We start from the raw sequence: 18,922 nt of genomic DNA, 5'->3' as shown, positions 1-18,922 counted from the left end.
GTACAGGAGTTGGGAGAGTGCTGCTCAGCAGGTGAGATACATTGTACAGGAGATGGGAGAGTGGTGCTCAGCAGGGGAGATACATTGTACAGGAGATGGGAGAGTGGTGCTCAGCTGGGGAGATACATTGTACAGGAGATTGGAGAGTGGTGCTCAGCCGGGGAGATACATTGTATAGGAGATGGGAGAGTGGTGCTCAGCAGGGGAGATACATTGTACAGGAGATGGGAGAGTGGTGCTCAGCAGAGGAGATACATTTTACAAGAGAGTGGTGCTCAGCAGGGGAGATACATTGTACAGGAGATTGGAGAGTGGTGCTCAGCAGGGGAGATACATTGTACAGGAGATGGGAGAGTGGTGCTCAGCAGGGGAGATACATTGTACAGGAGATTGGAGAGTGGTGCTCAGAAGGGGAGATACATTGTACATCAGGTGTGAGATTGGTGCTCAGCAAGGGAGATACATTGTACAGGAGATGGGAGAGTGGTGCTCAGCAGGGGAGATACATTGTACAGGAGATGGGAGAGTGGTGCTCAGCAGGGGAGATACATTGTACAGGAGATGGGAGAGTGGTGTTCAGCAGTGGAGATACATTGTATAGGAGATGGGAGAGTGGTGCTCAGCAGCGAAGATTCATTGTACAGGAGATGGGAGAGTGGTGCTCAGCATGGGAGATACATTGTACAGAAGATGGGAGAGTGGTGCTCAGCAGGGGAGATACATTGTACAGGAGATGGGAGAGTGGTGCTCAGCAGGGGAGATACATTGTACAGGAGATGGGAAAGTGGTGCTAAGCAGGTGCGATACATTGTACAGGAGATGGCTGTTATGTTCTGGGTTGTTTGTGCACCCGGGGTGGTAGCAGGAGCGATCACAGGAGCAAATTTAAAGGTAAATGTGGAACTTTTAATGATTGGCTTAACAGACATGGGAATGGCAAGAAATAGTCCAGGTATAGCACTAAAGTGCACTTAATAACTGTAGTGAAGTAAATGGGAGAATGTCCAGAAAGTGACAGGCAGGAACAGTCCAGTATGCAGGTATGGTGAGCTGTAACAAAATGCAGGCAGAGGTAACGAAGTCCAGCTGGGTATAAATGGAGGTAAGGTGCAGGGAAACAGCAGGTTCAGGTTCTCAGGAAGGGGAAAAGGTAAATGGAGGGTGCAGGGTAAGTCTAGTCGACACAGGTGCTCAGGCAATAGGAAAGGTAATTGGAGGAGGCAGGGGAATCCAGCAGGGTTGGAGCAAGTCAGGTGAAGCAGGCTTAGGCAATGAAACCAGGTGATAGCACAGGAACGCACTCTCAGCACTCACTGAGAAACACGTTGCACTGGCAATGCAAGGGAGCTCTGAACTCCCTTAAATCCCCAGTGCTCAGCCGTGACTGGTCAGAAAGGAGCATGTGACAAAACAGGATAGGGCAACTAGGTCACCTGACCGGAGACAAGATGGCGGCGCCCATGCCAGAACGGAACAGAAGCACCACCAGGCCTAACCAGACCAGAGTGACAGTATGCCCACAGGGAACCATGCACAGCCAATGCTCCCCACCAGGCACCAGTGCCACCGCCAGACGCCCCTAGCCATAGCGTCCTCACAGGTATTACCCGTCGACTACCATGCCGTGAAACCCTGGTCGTGACAATGGGAGAGTGGTGCTCAGCAGAGGAAATACATTGTACAAGAGAGTGGTGCTCAGCAGGGGAGATACATTGTATAGGAGATGGGAGAGTGGTGCTCAGCAGGGGAGATACATTGTACAGGAGATGGGAGAGTGGTGCTCAGCAGAGGAGATACGTTGTACAAGAGAGTGGTGCTCAGCAGGGGAGAAACATTGTACAGGAGATGGGAGAGTGGTGCTCAGCAGGGGAGATACATTGGACAGGAGATTGGAGAGTGGTGCTCAGCAGGGGAGATACATTGTACAGGAGATGTGAAAGTGGTGCTCAGCAGGGGAGATACATTGTACAGGAGATTGGAGAGTGGTGCTCAGCAGGGGAGATACATTGTACAGGAGATGGGAAAGTGGTGCTCAGCAGGGGAGATACATTGTACAGGAGATGGGAAAGTGGTGCTCAGCAGGGGAGATACATTGGACAGGAGATGGGAGAGTGGTGCTCAGCAGGGGAGATACATTGTACAGGAGATGGGAGGGTGGTGCTAAGCAGGGGAGATACATTGTACAGGAGATGGGAGGGTGGTGCTAAGCAGGGGAGATACATTGTACAGGAGATGGGAGGGTGGTGCTAAGCAGGGGAGATACATTGTACAGGAGATAGGAGAGTGGTGCTCAGCAGGGGAGATACATTGTATAGGAGATTGGAGAGTGGTTCTCAGCAGGGGAGATACATTGCATAGGAGATTGGGGAGTGGTTCTCAGCAGGGGAGATACATTGTACAGGAGATGGGAGAGTGGTGCTCAGCAGGTGAGATACATTGTACAGGAGATGGGAGAGTGGTGCTCAGCAGGGGAGATACATTGTACAGGAGATTGGAGAGTGGTGCTCAACCGGGGAGATACATTGTATAGGAGATGGGAGAGTGGTGCTCAACAGGGGAGATACATTGTACAGGAGATCGGAGAGTGGTGCTCAGCAGGGGAGATACATTGTACAGGAGATGAGAGAGTGGTGCTCAGCAGGGGAGATACATTGTACAGGAGATGGGAGAGTGGTGCTCAGCAGAGGAGATACATTTTACAAGAGAGTGGTGCTCAGCAGGGGAGATACATTGTACAGGAGATTGGAGAGTGGTGCTCAGCCGGGGAGATTCATTGTACAGGAGATGGGAGAGTGGTGCTCAGCAGAGGAGATACATTTTACAAGAGAGTGGTGCTCAGCAGGGGAGATACATTGTACAGGAGATTGGAGAGTGGTGCTCAGCCGGGGAGATACATTGTACAAGAGAGTGGTGCTCAGCAGGGGAGATACATTGTACAAGAGAGTGGTGCTTAGCAGGGGAGATACATTGTACAGGAGATTGGAGAGTGGTGCTCAGCAGAGGAAATACATTGTACAAGAGAGTGGTGCTCAGCAGGGGAGATACATTGTACAAGAGAGTGGTGCTCAGCAGGGGAGATACATTGTAAAGGAGATGGGAGAGTAGTGCTTAGCAGGGGAGATACATTGTACAGGAGATCGGAGAGTGGTGCTCAGCAGGGGAGATACATTGTAAAGGAGATGGGAGAGTAGTGCTTAGCAGGGGAGATACATTGTACAGGAGATTGGAGAGTGGTGCTCAGCCGGGGAGATACATTGTATAGGAGATGGGAGAGTGGTGCTCAGCAGGGGAGATACATTGTACAGGAGATGGGAGAGTGGTGCTCAGCAGAGGAGATACATTTTACAAGAGAGTGGTGCTCAGCAGGGGAGATACATTGTACAGGAGATTGGAGAGTGGTGCTCAGCAGGGGAGATACATTGTACAGGAGATGGGAGAGTGGTGCTCAGCAGGGGAGATACATTGTACAGGAGATTGGAGAGTGGTGCTCAGAAGGGGAGATACATTCTACAGGAGGTGTGAGATTGGTGCTCAGCAAGGGAGATACATTGTACAGGAGATGGGAGAGTGGTGCTCAGCAGGGGAGATACATTGTACAGGAGATGGGAGAGTGGTGCTCAGCAGGGGAGATACATTGTACAGGAGATGGGAGAGTGGTGTTCAGCAGTGGAGATACATTGTATAGGAGATGGGAGAGTGGTGCTCAGCAGCGAAGATTCATTGTACAGGAGATGGGAGAGTGGTGCTCAGCATGGGAGATACATTGTACAGAAGATGGGAGAGTGGTGCTCAGCAGGGGAGATACATTGTACAGGAGATGGGAGAGTGGAGCTCAGCAGGGGAGATACATTGTACAGGAGATGGGAAAGTGGTGCTAAGCAGGTGCGATACATTGTACAGGAGATGGCTGTTATGTTCTGGGTTGTTTGTGCACCCGGGGTGGTAGCAGGAGCGATCACAGGAGCAAATTTAAAGGTAAATGTGGAACTTTTAATGATTGGCTTAACAGACATGGGAATGGCAAGAAATAGTCCAGGTATAGCACTAAAGTGCACTTAATAACTGTAGTGAAGTAAATGGGAGAATGTCCAGAAAGTGACAGGCAGGAACAGTCCAGTATGCAGGTATGGTGAGCTGTAACAAAATGCAGGCAGAGGTAACGAAGTCCAGCTGGGTATAAATGGAGGTAAGGTGCAGGGAAACAGCAGGTTCAGGTTCTCAGGAAGGGGAAAAGGTAAATGGAGGGTGCAGGGTAAGTCTAGTCGACACAGGTGCTCAGGCAATAGGAAAGGTAATTGGAGGAGGCAGGGGAATCCAGCAGGGTTGGAGCAAGTCAGGTGAAGCAGGCTTAGGCAATGAAACCAGGTAAAAGCACAGGAACGCACTCTCAGCACTCACTGAGAAACACGTTGCACTGGCAATGCAAGGGAGCTCTGAACTCCCTTAAATCCCCAGTGCTCAGCCGTGACTGGTCAGAAAGGAGCATGTGACAAAACAGGATAGGGCAACTAGGTCACCTGACCGGAGACAAGATGGCGGCGCCCATGCCAGAACGGAACAGAAGCACCACCAGGCCTAACCAGACCAGAGTGACAGTATGCCCACAGGGAACCATGCACAGCCAATGCTCCCCACCAGGCACCAGTGCCACCGCCAGACGCCCCTAGCCATAGCGTCCTCACAGGTATTACCCGTCGACTACCATGCCGTGAAACCCTGGTCGTGACAATGGGAGAGTGGTGCTCAGCAGAGGAAATACATTGTACAAGAGAGTGGTGCTCAGCAGGGGAGATACATTGTACAGGAGATGGGAGAGTGGTGCTCAGCAGGGGAGATACATTGTACAGGAGATGGGAGAGTCGTGCTCAGCAGAGGAGATACATTGTACAAGAGAGTGGTGCTCAGCAGGGGAGATACATTGTACAGGAGATGGGAGAGTGGTGCTCAGCAGGGGAGACACATTGTACAGGAGATTGGAGAGTGGTGCTCAGCAGGGGAGATACATTGTACAGGAGATGTGAAAGTGGTGCTCAGCAGGGGAGATACATTGTACAGGAGATTGGAGAGTGGTGCTCAGCAGGGGAGATACATTGTACAGGAGATGGGAAAGTGGTGCTCAGCAGGGGAGATACATTGTACAGGAGATGGGAAAGTGGTGCTCAGCAGGGGAGATACATTGGACAGGAGATGGGAGAGTGGTGCTCAGCAGGGGAGATACATTGTACAGGAGATGGGAGGGTGGTGCTAAGCAGGGGAGATACATTGTACAGGAGATGGGAGGGTGGTGCTAAGCAGGGGAGATACATTGTACAGGAGATGGGAGGGTGGTGCTAAGCAGGGGAGATACATTGTACAGGAGATAGGAGAGTGGTGCTCAGCAGGGGAGATACATTGTATAGGAGATTGGAGAGTGGTTCTCAGCAGGGGAGATACATTGCATAGGAGATTGGAGAGTGGTTCTCAGCAGGGGAGATACATTGTACAGGAGATGGGAGAGTGGTGCTCAGCAGGTGAGATACATTGTACAGGAGATGGGAGAGTGGTGCTCAGCAGGGGAGATACATTGTACAGGAGATTGGAGAGTGGTGCTCAGCCGGGGAGATACATTGTATAGGAGATGGGAGAGTGGTGCTCAGCAGGGGAGATACATTGTACAGGAGATCGGAGAGTGGTGCTCAGCAGGGGAGATACATTGTACAGGAGATGAGAGAGTGGTGCTCAGCAGGGGAGATACATTGTACAGGAGATGGGAGAGTGGTGCTCAGCAGAGGAGATACATTTTACAAGAGAGTGGTGCTCAGCAGGGGAGATACATTGTACAGGAGATTGGAGAGTGGTGCTCAGCCGGGGAGATACATTGTACAGGAGATGGGAGAGTGGTGCTCAGCAGAGGAGATACATTTTACAAGAGAGTGGTGCTCAGCAGGGGAGATACATTGTACAGGAGATTGGAGAGTGGTGCTCAGCCGGGGAGATACATTGTACAAGAGAGTGGTGCTCAGCAGGGGAGATACATTGTACAAGAGAGTGGTGCTTAGCAGGGGAGATACATTGTACAGGAGATGGGAGAGTGGTGCTCAGCAGAGGAAATACATTGTACAAGAGAGTGGTGCTCAGCAGGGGAGATACATTGTACAAGAGAGTGGTGCTCAGCAGGGGAGATACATTGTAAAGGAGATGGGAGAGTAGTGCTTAGCAGGGGAGATACATTGTACAGGAGATCGGAGAGTGGTGCTCAGCAGGGGAGATACATTGTACAGGAGATTGGAGAGTGGTGGTCAGCAGGGGAGATACATTGTACAGGAGTTGGGAGAGTGCTGCTCAGCAGGTGAGATACATTGTACAGGAGATGGGAGAGTGGTGCTCAGCAGGGGAGATACATTGTACAGGAGATGGGAGAGTGGTGCTCAGCAGGGGAGATACATTGTACAGGAGATTGGAGAGTGGTGCTCAGCCGGGGAGATACATTGTATAGGAGATGGGAGAGTGGTGCTCAGCAGGGGAGATACATTGTACAGGAGATGGGAGAGTGGTGCTCAGCAGAGGAGATACATTTTACAAGAGAGTGGTGCTCAGCAGGGGAGATACATTGTACAGGAGATTGGAGAGTGGTGCTCAGCAGGGGAGATACATTGTACAGGAGATGGGAGAGTGGTGCTCAGCAGGGGAGATACATTGTACAGGAGATTGGAGAGTGGTGCTCAAAAGGGGAGATACATTCTACAGGAGGTGTGAGATTGGTGCTCAGCAAGGGAGATACATTGTACAGGAGATGGGAGAGTGGTGCTCAGCAGGGGAGATACATTGTACAGGAGATGGGAGAGTGGTGCTCAGCAGGGGAGATACATTGTACAGGAGATGGGAGAGTGGTGTTCAGCAGTGGAGATACATTGTATAGGAGATGGGAGAGTGGTGCTCAGCAGCGAAGATTCATTGTACAGGAGATGGGAGAGTGGTGCTCAGCATGGGAGATACATTGTACAGAAGATGGGAGAGTGGTGCTCAGCAGGGGAGATACATTGTACAGGAGATGGGAGAGTGGTGCTCAGCAGGGGAGATACATTGTACAGGAGATGGGAAAGTGGTGCTAAGCAGGTGCGATACATTGTACAGGAGATGGCTGTTATGTTCTGGGTTGTTTGTGCACCCGGGGTGGTAGCAGGAGCGATCACAGGAGCAAATTTAAAGGTAAATGTGGAACTTTTAATGATTGGCTTAACAGACATGGGAATGGCAAGAAATAGTCCAGGTATAGCACTAAAGTGCACTTAATAACTGTAGTGAAGTAAATGGGAGAATGTCCAGAAAGTGACAGGCAGGAACAGTCCAGTATGCAGGTATGGTGAGCTGTAACAAAATGCAGGCAGAGGTAACGAAGTCCAGCTGGGTATAAATGGAGGTAAGGTGCAGGGAAACAGCAGGTTCAGGTTCTCAGGAAGGGGAAAAGGTAAATGGAGGGTGCAGGGTAAGTCTAGTCGACACAGGTGCTCAGGCAATAGGAAAGGTAATTGGAGGAGGCAGGGGAATCCAGCAGGGTTGGAGTAAGTCAGGTGAAGCAGGCTTAGGCAATGAAACCAGGTGAAAGCACAGGAACGCACTCTCAGCACTCACTGAGAAACACGTTGCACTGGCAATGCAAGGGAGCTCTGAACTCCCTTAAATCCCCAGTGCTCAGCCGTGACTGGTCAGAAAGGAGCATGTGACAAAACAGGATAGGGCAACTAGGTCACCTGACCGGAGACAAGATGGCGGCGCCCATGCCAGAACGGAACAGAAGCACCACCAGGCCTAACCAGACCAGAGTGACAGTATGCCCACAGGGAACCATGCACAGCCAATGCTCCCCACCAGGCACCAGTGCCACCGCCAGACGCCCCTAGCCATAGCGTCCTCACAGGTATTACCCGTCGACTACCATGCCGTGAAACCCTGGTCGTGACAATGGGAGAGTGGTGCTCAGCAGAGGAAATACATTGTACAAGAGAGTGGTGCTCAGCAGGGGAGATACATTGTACAGGAGATGGGAGAGTGGTGCTCAGCAGGGGAGATACATTGTACAGGAGATGGGAGAGTGGTGCTCAGCAGAGGAGATACATTGTACAAGAGAGTGGTGCTCAGCAGGGGAGAAACATTGTACAGGAGATGGGAGAGTGGTGCTCAGCAGGGGAGATACATTGTACAGGAGATTGGAGAGTGGTGCTCAGCAGGGGAGATACATTGTACAGGAGATGTGAAAGTGGTGCTCAGCAGGGGAGATACATTGTACAGGGGATTGGAGAGTGGTGCTCAGCAGGGGAGATACATTGTACAGGAGATGGGAAAGTGGTGCTCAGCAGGGGAGATACATTGTACAGGAGATGGGAAAGTGGTGCTCAGCAGGGGAGATACATTGGACAGGAGATGGGAGAGTGGTGCTCAGCAGGGGAGATACATTGTACAGGAGATGGGAGGGTGGTGCTAAGCAGGGGAGACACATTGTACAGGAGATGGGAGGGTGGTGCTAAGCAGGGGAGATACATTGTACAGGAGATGGGAGGGTGGTGCTAAGCAGGGGAGATACATTGTACAGGAGATAGGAGAGTGGTGCTCAGCAGGGGAGGTACATTGTATAGGAGATTGGAGAGTGGTTCTCAGCAGGGGAGATACATTGCATAGGAGATTGGGGAGTGGTTCTCAGCAGGGGAGATACATTGTACAGGAGATGGGAGAGTGGTGCTCAGCAGGTGAGATACATTGTACAGGAGATGGGAGAGTGGTGCTCAGCAGGGGAGATACATTGTACAGGAGATTGGAGAGTGGTGCTCAGCCGGGGAGATACATTGTATAGGAGATGGGAGAGTGGTGCTCAGCAGGGGAGATACATTGTACTTGAGATCGGAGAGTGGTGCTCAGCAGGGGAGATACATTGTACAGGAGATGAGAGAGTGGTGCTCAGCAGGGGAGATACATTGTACAGGAGATGGGAGAGTGGTGCAAAGCAGAGGAGATACATTTTACAAGAGAGTGGTGCTCAGCAGGGGAGATACATTGTACAGGAGATTGGAGAGTGGTGCTCAGCCGGGGAGATACATTGTACAGGAGATGGGAGAGTGGTGCTCAGCAGAGGAGATACATTTTACAAGAGAGTGGTGCTCAGCAGGGGAGATACATTGTACAGGAGATTGGAGAGTGGTGCTCAGCCGGGGAGATACATTGTACAAGAGAGTGGTGCTCAGCAGGGGAGATACATTGTACAAGAGAGTGGTGCTTAGCAGGGGAGATACATTGTACAGGAGATGGGAGAGTGGTGCTCAGCAGAGGAAATACATTGTACAAGAGAGTGGTGCTCAGCAGGGGAGATACATTGTACAAGAGAGTGGTGCTCAGCAGGGGAGATACATTGTAAAGGAGATGGGAGAGTAGTGCTTAGCAGGGGAGATACATTGTACAGGAGATCGGAGAGTGGTGCTCAGCAGGGGAGATACATTGTACAGGAGATTGGAGAGTGGTGGTCAGCAGGGGAGATACATTGTACAGGAGTTGGGAGAGTGCTGCTCAGCAGGTGAGATACATTGTACAGGAGATGGGAGAGTGGTGCTCAGCAGGGGAGATACATTGTACAGGAGATGGGAGAGTGGTGCTCAGCAGGGGAGATACATTGTACAGGAGATTGGAGAGTGGTGCTCAGCCGGGGAGATACATTGTATAGGAGATGGGAGAGTGGTGCTCAGCAGGGGAGATACATTGTACAGGAGATGGGAGAGTGGTGCTCAGCAGAGGAGATACATTTTACAAGAGAGTGGTGCTCAGCAGGGGAGATACATTGTACAGGAGATGGGAGAGTGGTGCTCAGCAGGGGAGATACATTGTACAGGAGATGGGAGAGTGGTGCTCAGCAGGGGAGATACATTGTACAGGAGATGGGAGAGTGGTGTTCAGCAGTGGAGATACATTGTATAGGAGATGGGAGAGTGGTGCTCAGCAGCGAAGATTCATTGTACAGGAGATGGGAGAGTGGTGCTCAGCATGGGAGATACATTGTACAGAAGATGGGAGAGTGGTGCTCAGCAGGGGAGATACATTGTACAGGAGATGGGAGAGTGGTGCTCAGCAGGGGAGATACATTGTACAGGAGATGGGAAAGTGGTGCTAAGCAGGTGCGATACATTGTACAGGAGATGGCTGTTATGTTCTGGGTTGTTTGTGCACCCGGGGTGGTAGCAGGAGCGATCACAGGAGCAAATTTAAAGGTAAATGTGGAACTTTTAATGATTGGCTTAACAGACATGGGAATGGCAAGAAATAGTCCAGGTATAGCACTAAAGTGCACTTAATAACTGTAGTGAAGTAAATGGGAGAATGTCCAGAAAGTGACAGGCAGGAACAGTCCAGTATGCAGGTATGGTGAGCTGTAACAAAATGCAGGCAGAGGTAACGAAGTCCAGCTGGGTATAAATGGAGGTAAGGTGCAGGGAAACAGCAGGTTCAGGTTCTCAGGAAGGGGAAAAGGTAAATGGAGGGTGCAGGGTAAGTCTAGTCGACACAGGTGCTCAGGCAATAGGAAAGGTAATTGGAGGAGGCAGGGGAATCCAGCAGGGTTGGAGCAAGTCAGGTGAAGCAGGCTTAGGCAATGAAACCAGGTGAAAGCACAGGAACGCACTCTCAGCACTCACTGAGAAACACGTTGCACTGGCAATGCAAGGGAGCTCTGAACTCCCTTAAATCCCCAGTGCTCAGCCGTGACTGGTCAGAAAGGAGCATGTGACAAAACAGGATAGGGCAACTAGGTCACCTGACCGGAGACAAGATGGCGGCGCCCATGCCAGAACGGAACAGAAGCACCACCAGGCCTAACCAGACCAGAGTGACAGTATGCCCACAGGGAACCATGCACAGCCAATGCTCCCCACCAGGCACCAGTGCCACCGCCAGACGCCCCTAGCCATAGCGTCCTCACAGGTATTACCCGTCGACTACCATGCCGTGAAACCCTGGTCGTGACAATGGGAGAGTGGTGCTCAGCAGAGGAAATACATTGTACAAGAGAGTGGTGCTCAGCAGGGGAGATACATTGTACAGGAGATGGGAGAGTGGTGCTCAGCAGGGGAGATACATTGTACAGGAGATGGGAGAGTGGTGCTCAGCAGAGGAGATACATTGTACAAGAGAGTGGTGCTCAGCAGGGGAGATACATTGTACAGGAGATGGGAAAGTGGTGCTCAGCAGGGGAGATACATTGGACAGGAGATGGGAGAGTGGTGCTCAGCAGGGGAGATACATTGTACAGGAGATGGGAGGGTGGTGCTAAGCAGGGGAGATACATTGTACAGGAGATGGGAGGGTGGTGCTAAGCAGGGGAGATACATTGTACAGGAGATGGGAGGGTGGTGCTAAGCAGGGGAGATACATTGTACAGGAGATAGGAGAGTGGTGCTCAGCAGGGGAGATACATTGTATAGGAGATTGGAGAGTGGTTCTCAGCAGGGGAGATACATTGCATAGGAGATTGGAGAGTGGTTCTCAGCAGGGGAGATACATTGTACAGGAGATGGGAGAGTGGTGCTCAGCAGGTGAGATACATTGTACAGGAGATGGGAGAGTGGTGCTCAGCAGGGGAGATACATTGTACAGGAGATTGGAGAGTGGTGCTCAGCCGGGGAGATACATTGTATAGGAGATGGGAGAGTGGTGCTCAGCAGGGGAGATACATTGTACAGGAGATCGGAGAGTGGTGCTCAGCAGGGGAGATACATTGTACAGGAGATGAGAGAGTGGTGCTCAGCAGGGGAGATACATTGTACAGGAGATGGGAGAGTGGTGCTCAGCAGAGGAGATACATTTTACAAGAGAGTGGTGCTCAGCAGGGGAGATACATTGTACAGGAGATTGGAGAGTGGTGCTCAGCCGGGGAGATACATTGTACAGGAGATGGGAGAGTGGTGCTCAGCAGAGGAGATACATTTTACAAGAGAGTGGTGCTCAGCAGGGGAGATACATTGTACAGGAGATTGGAGAGTGGTGCTCAGCCGGGGAGATACATTGTACAAGAGAGTGGTGCTCAGCAGGGGAGATACATTGTACAAGAGAGTGGTGCTTAGCAGGGGACATACATTGTACAGGAGATGGGAGAGTGGTGCTCAGCAGAGGAAATACATTGTACAAGAGAGTGGTGCTCAGCAGGGGAGATACATTGTACAAGAGAGTGGTGCTCAGCAGGGGAGATACATTGTAAAGGAGATGGGAGAGTAGTGCTTAGCAGGGGAGATACATTGTACAAGAGAGTGGTGCTCAGCAGGGGAGATACATTGTACAAGAGAGTGGTGCTTAGCAGGGGACATACATTGTACAGGAGATGGGAGAGTGGTGCTCAGCAGAGGAAATACATTGTACAAGAGAGTGGTGCTCAGCAGGGGAGATACATTGTACAAGAGAGTGGTGCTCAGCAGGGGAGATACATTGTAAAGGAGATGGGAGAGTAGTGCTTAGCAGGGGAGATACATTGTACAGGAGATCGGAGAGTGGTGCTCAGCACGGGAGATACATTGTACAGGAGATTGGAGAGTGGTGCTCAGCAGGGGAGATACATTGTACAGGAGATGGGAGAGTGGTGCTCAGCAGGGGAGATACATTGTACAGGAGATTGGAGAGTGGTGCTCAGCCGGGGAAATACATTGTATAGGAGATGGGAGAGTGGTGCTCAGCAGGGGAGATACATTGTACAGGAGATGGGAGAGTGGTGCTCAGCAGAGGAGATACATTTTACAAGAGAGTGGTGCTCAGCAGGGGAGATACATTGTACAGGAGATGGGAGAGTGGTGCTCAGCCGGGGAGATACATTGTACAGGAGATGGGAGAGTGGTGCTCAGCAGGGGAGATACATTGTACAGGAGATTGGAGAGTGGTGCTCAGAAGGGGAGATACATTGTACAGGAGGTGTGAGATTGGTGCTCAGCAAGGGAGATACATTGTACAGGAGATGGGAGAGTGGTGCTCAGCAGGGGAGATACATTGTACAGGAGATGGGAGAGTGGTGCTCAGCAGGGGAGATACATTGTACAGGAGATGGGAGAGTGGTGTTCAGCAGTGGAGATACATTGTATAGGAGATGGGAGAGTGGTGCTCAGCAGCGAAGATTCATTGTACAGGAGATGGGAGAGTGGTGCTCAGCATGGGAGATACATTGTACAGAAGATGGGAGAGTGGTGCTCAGCAGGGGAGATACATTGTACAGGAGATGGGAGAGTGGTGCTCAGCAGGGGAGATACATTGTACAGGAGATGGGAGAGTGGTGCTCAGCAGAGGAGATACATTGTACAGGAGATGGGACAGTGGTGCTCAGCAGGGGAGATACATTGTACAAGAGAGTGGTGCTCAGCAGGGGAGATACATTGTACAGGAGATGGGAGAGTAGTGCTTAGCAGGGGAGATACATTGTACAGGAGATGGGAGAGTGGTGCTCAGCAGGGGAGATACATTGTACAGGAGATGGGAGAGTGGTGCTCAGCAGGTGAGATACATTGTACAGGAGATGGGAGAGTGGCGCTCAGCAGAGGAGATACATTGTACAAGAGAGTGGTGCTCAGCAGGGGAAATACATTGTACAGGAGATGGGAGAGTGGTGGTCAGCAGGTGAGATATTTTGTACAGGAGATGGGAGAGTGGTGCTCAGCAGGGGAGATACATTGTACAGGTGATGGGAGAGTGGTGCTCAGCAGGGGAGATACATTGTACAGGAGATGGGAGAGTGGTGCTCAGCACGGGAGATACATTGTACAGGAGATGGGAGGGTGGTGCTAAGCAGGGGAGATACATTGTACAGGAGATGGGAGAGTGGTGCTCAGCAGTGGAGATACATTGTACAGGAGATGGGAGAGTGGTGCTCAGCAGGGGAGATACATTGTACAGGAGATCGGAGAATGGTGCTCAGCAGGGGAGATACATTGTACAGGAGATGAGAGAGTGGTGCTCAGCAGGGGAGATACATTGTACAGGAGATGGGAGAGTGGTGCTCAGCAGAGGAGATACATTTTACAAGAGAGTGGTGCTCAGCCGGGGAGATACATTGTATAGGAGATGGGAGAGTGGTGCTCAGAAGGGGAGATACATTGTACAGGAGGTGTGAGATTGGTGCTCAGCCGGGGAGATACATTGTACAGGAGATGGGAGAGTGGTGCTCAGCAGTGGAGATACATTGTACAGGAGATGGGAGAGTGGTGCTCAGCAGGGGAGATACATTGTACAGGAGATGGGAGAGTGGTGTTCAGCAGTGGAGATACATTGTATAGGAGATGGGAGAGTGGTGCTCAGCAGCGAAGATTCATTGTACAGGAGATGGGAGAGTGGTGATTAGAATGGGAGATACATTGTACAGAAGATGGGAGAGTGATGCTCAGCAGGGGAGATACATTGTACAGGAGATGGGAGAGTGGTGCTCAGCAGGGGAGATACATTGTACAGGAGATGGGAGAGTGGTGCTCAGCAGAGGAGATACATTGTACAAGAGAGTGGTGCTCAGCAGGGGAGATACATTGTACAAGAGAGTGGTGCTCAGCAGGGGAGATACATTGTACAGGAGATGGGAGAGTAGTGCTTAGCAGGGGAGATACATTGTACAGGAGATGGGAGAGTGGTGCTCAGCAGGGGAGATACATTGTACAGGAGATGGGAGAGTGGTGCTCAGCAGGGGAGATACATTGTACAAGAGAGTGGTGCTCAGCAGGGGAGATACATTGTACAGGAGATGGGAGAGTAGTGCTTAGCAGGGGAGATACATTGTACAGGAGATGGGAGAGTGGTGCTCAGCAGAGGAGATACATTGTACAAGAGAGTGGTGCTCAGCAGGGGAAATACATTGTACAAGAGATGGGAGAGTGGTGCTCAGCAGGGGAGATACATTGTACAGGAGATGGGAGAGTGGTGCTCAGCAGAGGAAATACATTGTACAAGAGAGTGGTGCTCAGCAAGGGAAATACGTTGTACAGGAGATGGGAGAGTGGTGGTCAGCAGGGGAGATACTTTGTACAGGACATGGGAGAGTGGTGCTCAGCAGGGGAGATACATTGTACAGGTGATGGGAGAGTGGTGCTCAGCAGGGGAGATACATTGTACAGGAGATGGGAGAGTGGTGCTCAGCAGGGGAGATACATTGTACAGGAGATGGGAGAGTGGTGCTCAGCAGGGGAGATACATTGTACAGGAGATGGGAGAGTGGTGCACAGCAGGTGAGATACATTGTACAGGAGATGGGAGAGTGGTGCTCAGCAGAGGAAATACATTGTACAAGAGAGTGGTGCTCAGCTGGAGAGATACATTGTACAGGAGATGGGAGAGTGGTGCTCAGCAGGGGAGATACATTGTACAAGAGGGTGGTGCTCAGCAGGGGAGATACATTGTACAGGAGATGGGAGGGTGGTGCTCAGCAGGAAAGATACATTGTACAAGAGATGGGAGAGTAATGCTCAGCAGGGGACATATATTGTACAGGACATGGGAGAGTGGTGCTAAGCAAGGGAAGAGCATTGTACAGGAGATAGAAGAGCTGTGCTAAGCAAGGGAAGAGCATTGTACAGGAGATGGGAGAGTGGTGCTAAGCAGGGAAGAGCATTGTACAGGAGATGGGAGAGTGGTGCTAAATAGGGAAGAGCATTGTACTGGAGATGGGAGAGTAGTGCTAAGCAGGGAAGAGCATTGTACAGGAGATGGGAGAGTGGTGCTAAGCAGGGAAGAGCATTGTACAGGAGATGGGAGAGTAGTGCTCAGCAGAGGAGATACATTGTACAGGAGATGGGAGAGTGGTGCTCAGCAGGGGAGATACATTTGTACAGGAGATGGGAGAGTGGTGCTCAGCAGGGGAGATACATTTGTACAGGAGATGGGAGAGTGGTGCTCAGCAGGGGAGATACATTTGTACAGGAGATGGGAGAGTGGTGCTAAGCAGGGGAGATACATTGTACAGGAGATGGGAGATTGGTGCTCAGCAGGGGAGATACATTGTACAGGAGATGGGAGAGTGGTGCTCAGCAGGGGAGATACATTGTACAGGAGATGTGAGAGTGGTGCTCAGCAGGGGAGATACATTTGTACAGGAGATGGGAGAGTGGTGCTCAGCAGGGGAGATACATTTGTACAGGAGATGGGAGAGTGGTGCTCAGCAGGGGAGATACATTTGTACAGGAGATGGGAGAGTGGTGCTAAGCAGGGGAGATATATTGTACAGGAGATGGGAGATTGGTGCGCTCAGCAGGGGAGATACATTGTACAGGAGATGGGAGAGTGGTGCTCAGCAGGGGAGATACATTGTACAGGAGATGTGAGAGTGGTGCTCAGCAGGGTAGATACATTGTACAGGAGATTGGAGAGTGGTGCTAAGCAGGGGAGATACATTGTACAGGAGATGGGAGAGTGGTGCTCAGCAGGGGAGATACATTTGTACAGGAGATGGGAGAGTGGTGCTAAGCAGGGAAGAGCATTGTACAGGAGATAGGAGAGTGGTGCTAAGCAAGGGAAGATATGGGAGAGGGTTGTTTAGCTGGTGTTGAAATAAAGAATGTACAGAGTATGTGAGTTTAGCAGGAGATAGTAGAATAAAGGTGGTGGTACTCACCTAAAGTTAGACATTTATATAAAAATAAAAGTTTCCATACTCTAGATCAGTATGCAGATGCTTATTTTATTCATTTCTGAAATGATTTCACTGATTTCTTCCTGTTTCTGGAACTATATAAAATTAGACCAAGAAAAGGTGCCGACACTGCGTTCATCTGAGTACCCCTGCGAACTAAAGCACTTGATACACTGTACATGAAATGGTAGATTCATATTCAACAAGGGGGGAGAGATATACTGTGTAGGAATGAGAGAGTGTCCAGCAAGGGGTTAGAAAAACACTGCACGTGAGATGGAAGGTTATCTAAATAACATAAATAAAGCAAAGCTTTCCATGTTTGTACTGCAGGTGGTCACTTTCTAGTGCGGGTGAGAAAGACAAACGCATCATCTCGCTGTGGTCTGTCCGGCATGTACACACTTTCAGCTGAAAGCAACAGTCTCTCCCTGCGAGATTGTCAGTCTAGGAGTCTGATCTTCAGCTGGCCTTATCCATACCTAAGGAGGTTTGGCAGAGACAAGGTAATATATAGTTTATTATTTTGACACCCTGTTTTTATATCTAGTACTAACTACAAACCATGTTTTGAACAATACACATGGAAATTAATTTAATTGACTGGTCCAAACTTATCCAGTCCAGACAAAACGGGCTTCTTAAGGAGAGGGTTGAGAAGCTTGGCTATAAATTTCCATGACAACTGTGTCGATGGCGCAAATGTGAATACTTCCCTTTATCCTTACTGTTTTGTGATTGCTGTATTCAGACTGATTTTACTTGTACCAGCCAACCATAGCACAGTAATTAAAGTGATTTTGATGACAACTTTGCCATGGAAATGTTTACTTAGGAACGTTTAAGAAATCAGCTGTTAGTTGGACATCGTTTTACATAGTCTCAAGTTATTTACCTATGATATTGTGTCTACTTTATCAAGTTTAATGTCCCTTCCCTCTCACTTTATTTACTTTAATGTCTTGATTATTTCTTCTTCCTCTCCAACAACAGAGTATGTTCTCCTTTGAGGCTGGCCGGCGTTGTGCTTCAGGAGAAGGAAACTTTGAATTTGAGACAGCCTATGGAAGTCAGATTTTCCAGGCCATTGAATGTGCCATTAAAGCAAGCCAAAATGATGCCTCTTCCCCAACTATCCAAGAACAACCTCAAGAGGAAGCGACCACTGCACCGCGGCAACCAATCCGCTCTTCTTCGTTGCATCCATCTAAAAGTCCCCAGAGCAATCAGACTGCTAACAACACCGTCCAGGAGAGCGAATATGCTGTCCCTTTTGACAAAGTGGCGAAAAACCTTTTGGCTACAGGCTTTGGGGGTCTTCTTGGACCGGTTCCCACCCAAAGAAAATCCAAAAGCATTCGCAAACATGAGCATATTTATGATGAGCCAGAACTCCCTTCTAATCCAGTGTATGATGAGCCAGAAGGCATCAGGGTAGATGCTTGGAAGAGTCAAGGTACTGACGCCCATGATACTGGCTACGAATATCCATATTTACCAGGATGGGACGATTATGCAGTTCCCAGGGGAGGGAAGACAAAACTTAAAGGAAGAAGAAAGGAGGAAGATGAGGATGAGTGGGGAACTCAGGGTAGAGATGAAAGTCAATATGACAATATAACATTAAAGGGTACACAGGAGAGCTGAAAAAGATATTATATACCAAAATCTACATTTTTCCAGCATTGTAAAATATTGGGTATTCCTGTGGGGTTGGGTATGATATCCCAGTGGTCAGAATCTCAATGGTCACAATGCAAGCTCCAGAATCCCAATGGTCAATATCCTGATGCATGTTGGTAAGTAATCTAACCCTAACTCTTACCAACTCCTCCCATAGCCTGGGATGTAGTTTGGAAGCCGACTGTCTAAATGCCGACCGCCGGCTTCCAGACTTTCTAATCCCGGCGTGGTACTAATGACAGGCGATGAAAACTCGACACCTGTCATTAACCATATGCTGGAGACCGACGCCCGGCATACCGAACAAAGGTAAGCCAGGCGCGGACAGCGGCGCGGGGGGGTTAGGTTTAGGGCTCCCGGGGGGACAGGGTTAGGCAACCCCCCCAGGAGGATTAGGTTTAGGCTAGGGGAAGGGGGGGGTTAGGGTTAGGCACCCTCGTGGGGAGGTTAGGGTTAGGCACCACCCCGGGGGACTTAAGTTTAGGCTGCGGGGAAGGGGGGGTTAGGTTTAGGCACTTAGAAGGGGGATTAGGGTTAGGCACTTGGGGGGGAGGTTAAGGTTAGACACCCCCTAAGGGAGGGTTAGGAGGGGAATTAGGTTAGCAATACTTACCTTAGGGACGATCGGGATCTTCACCT

The 18,922-nt window shown here is 50.3% G+C and overlaps 1 protein-coding gene across 1 annotated transcript in view; it reads left to right on the top strand.

Annotated features, from left to right (window-relative positions):
• Window positions 1-18,684, top strand: part of DOK2 (docking protein 2) — a 41,664-nt gene extending 22,980 nt beyond the window's left edge. The window contains exons 4-5 of the mRNA XM_088443252.1: window positions 16,934-17,106; window positions 17,594-18,684. Of these exons, the coding sequence (XP_088299378.1) occupies window positions 16,934-17,106; window positions 17,594-18,247 (827 nt within the window). The 3' untranslated portion in view covers window positions 18,248-18,684. The remainder of the gene's footprint in view (window positions 1-16,933; window positions 17,107-17,593) is intronic.
• The last annotated feature ends 238 nt before the right edge of the window (window positions 18,685-18,922 follow it).

The sequence above is a fragment of the Taudactylus pleione genome, unplaced genomic scaffold (genome assembly GCF_031769625.1).
Source record: "Taudactylus pleione unplaced genomic scaffold, aTauple2 ptg000329l, whole genome shotgun sequence".
Lineage (NCBI taxonomy): Eukaryota > Metazoa > Chordata > Amphibia > Anura > Myobatrachidae > Taudactylus > Taudactylus pleione.
The sequence above is the reverse complement of the archived record's forward strand: the minus strand, read 5'-3'. Positions and strand labels throughout refer to the sequence as shown.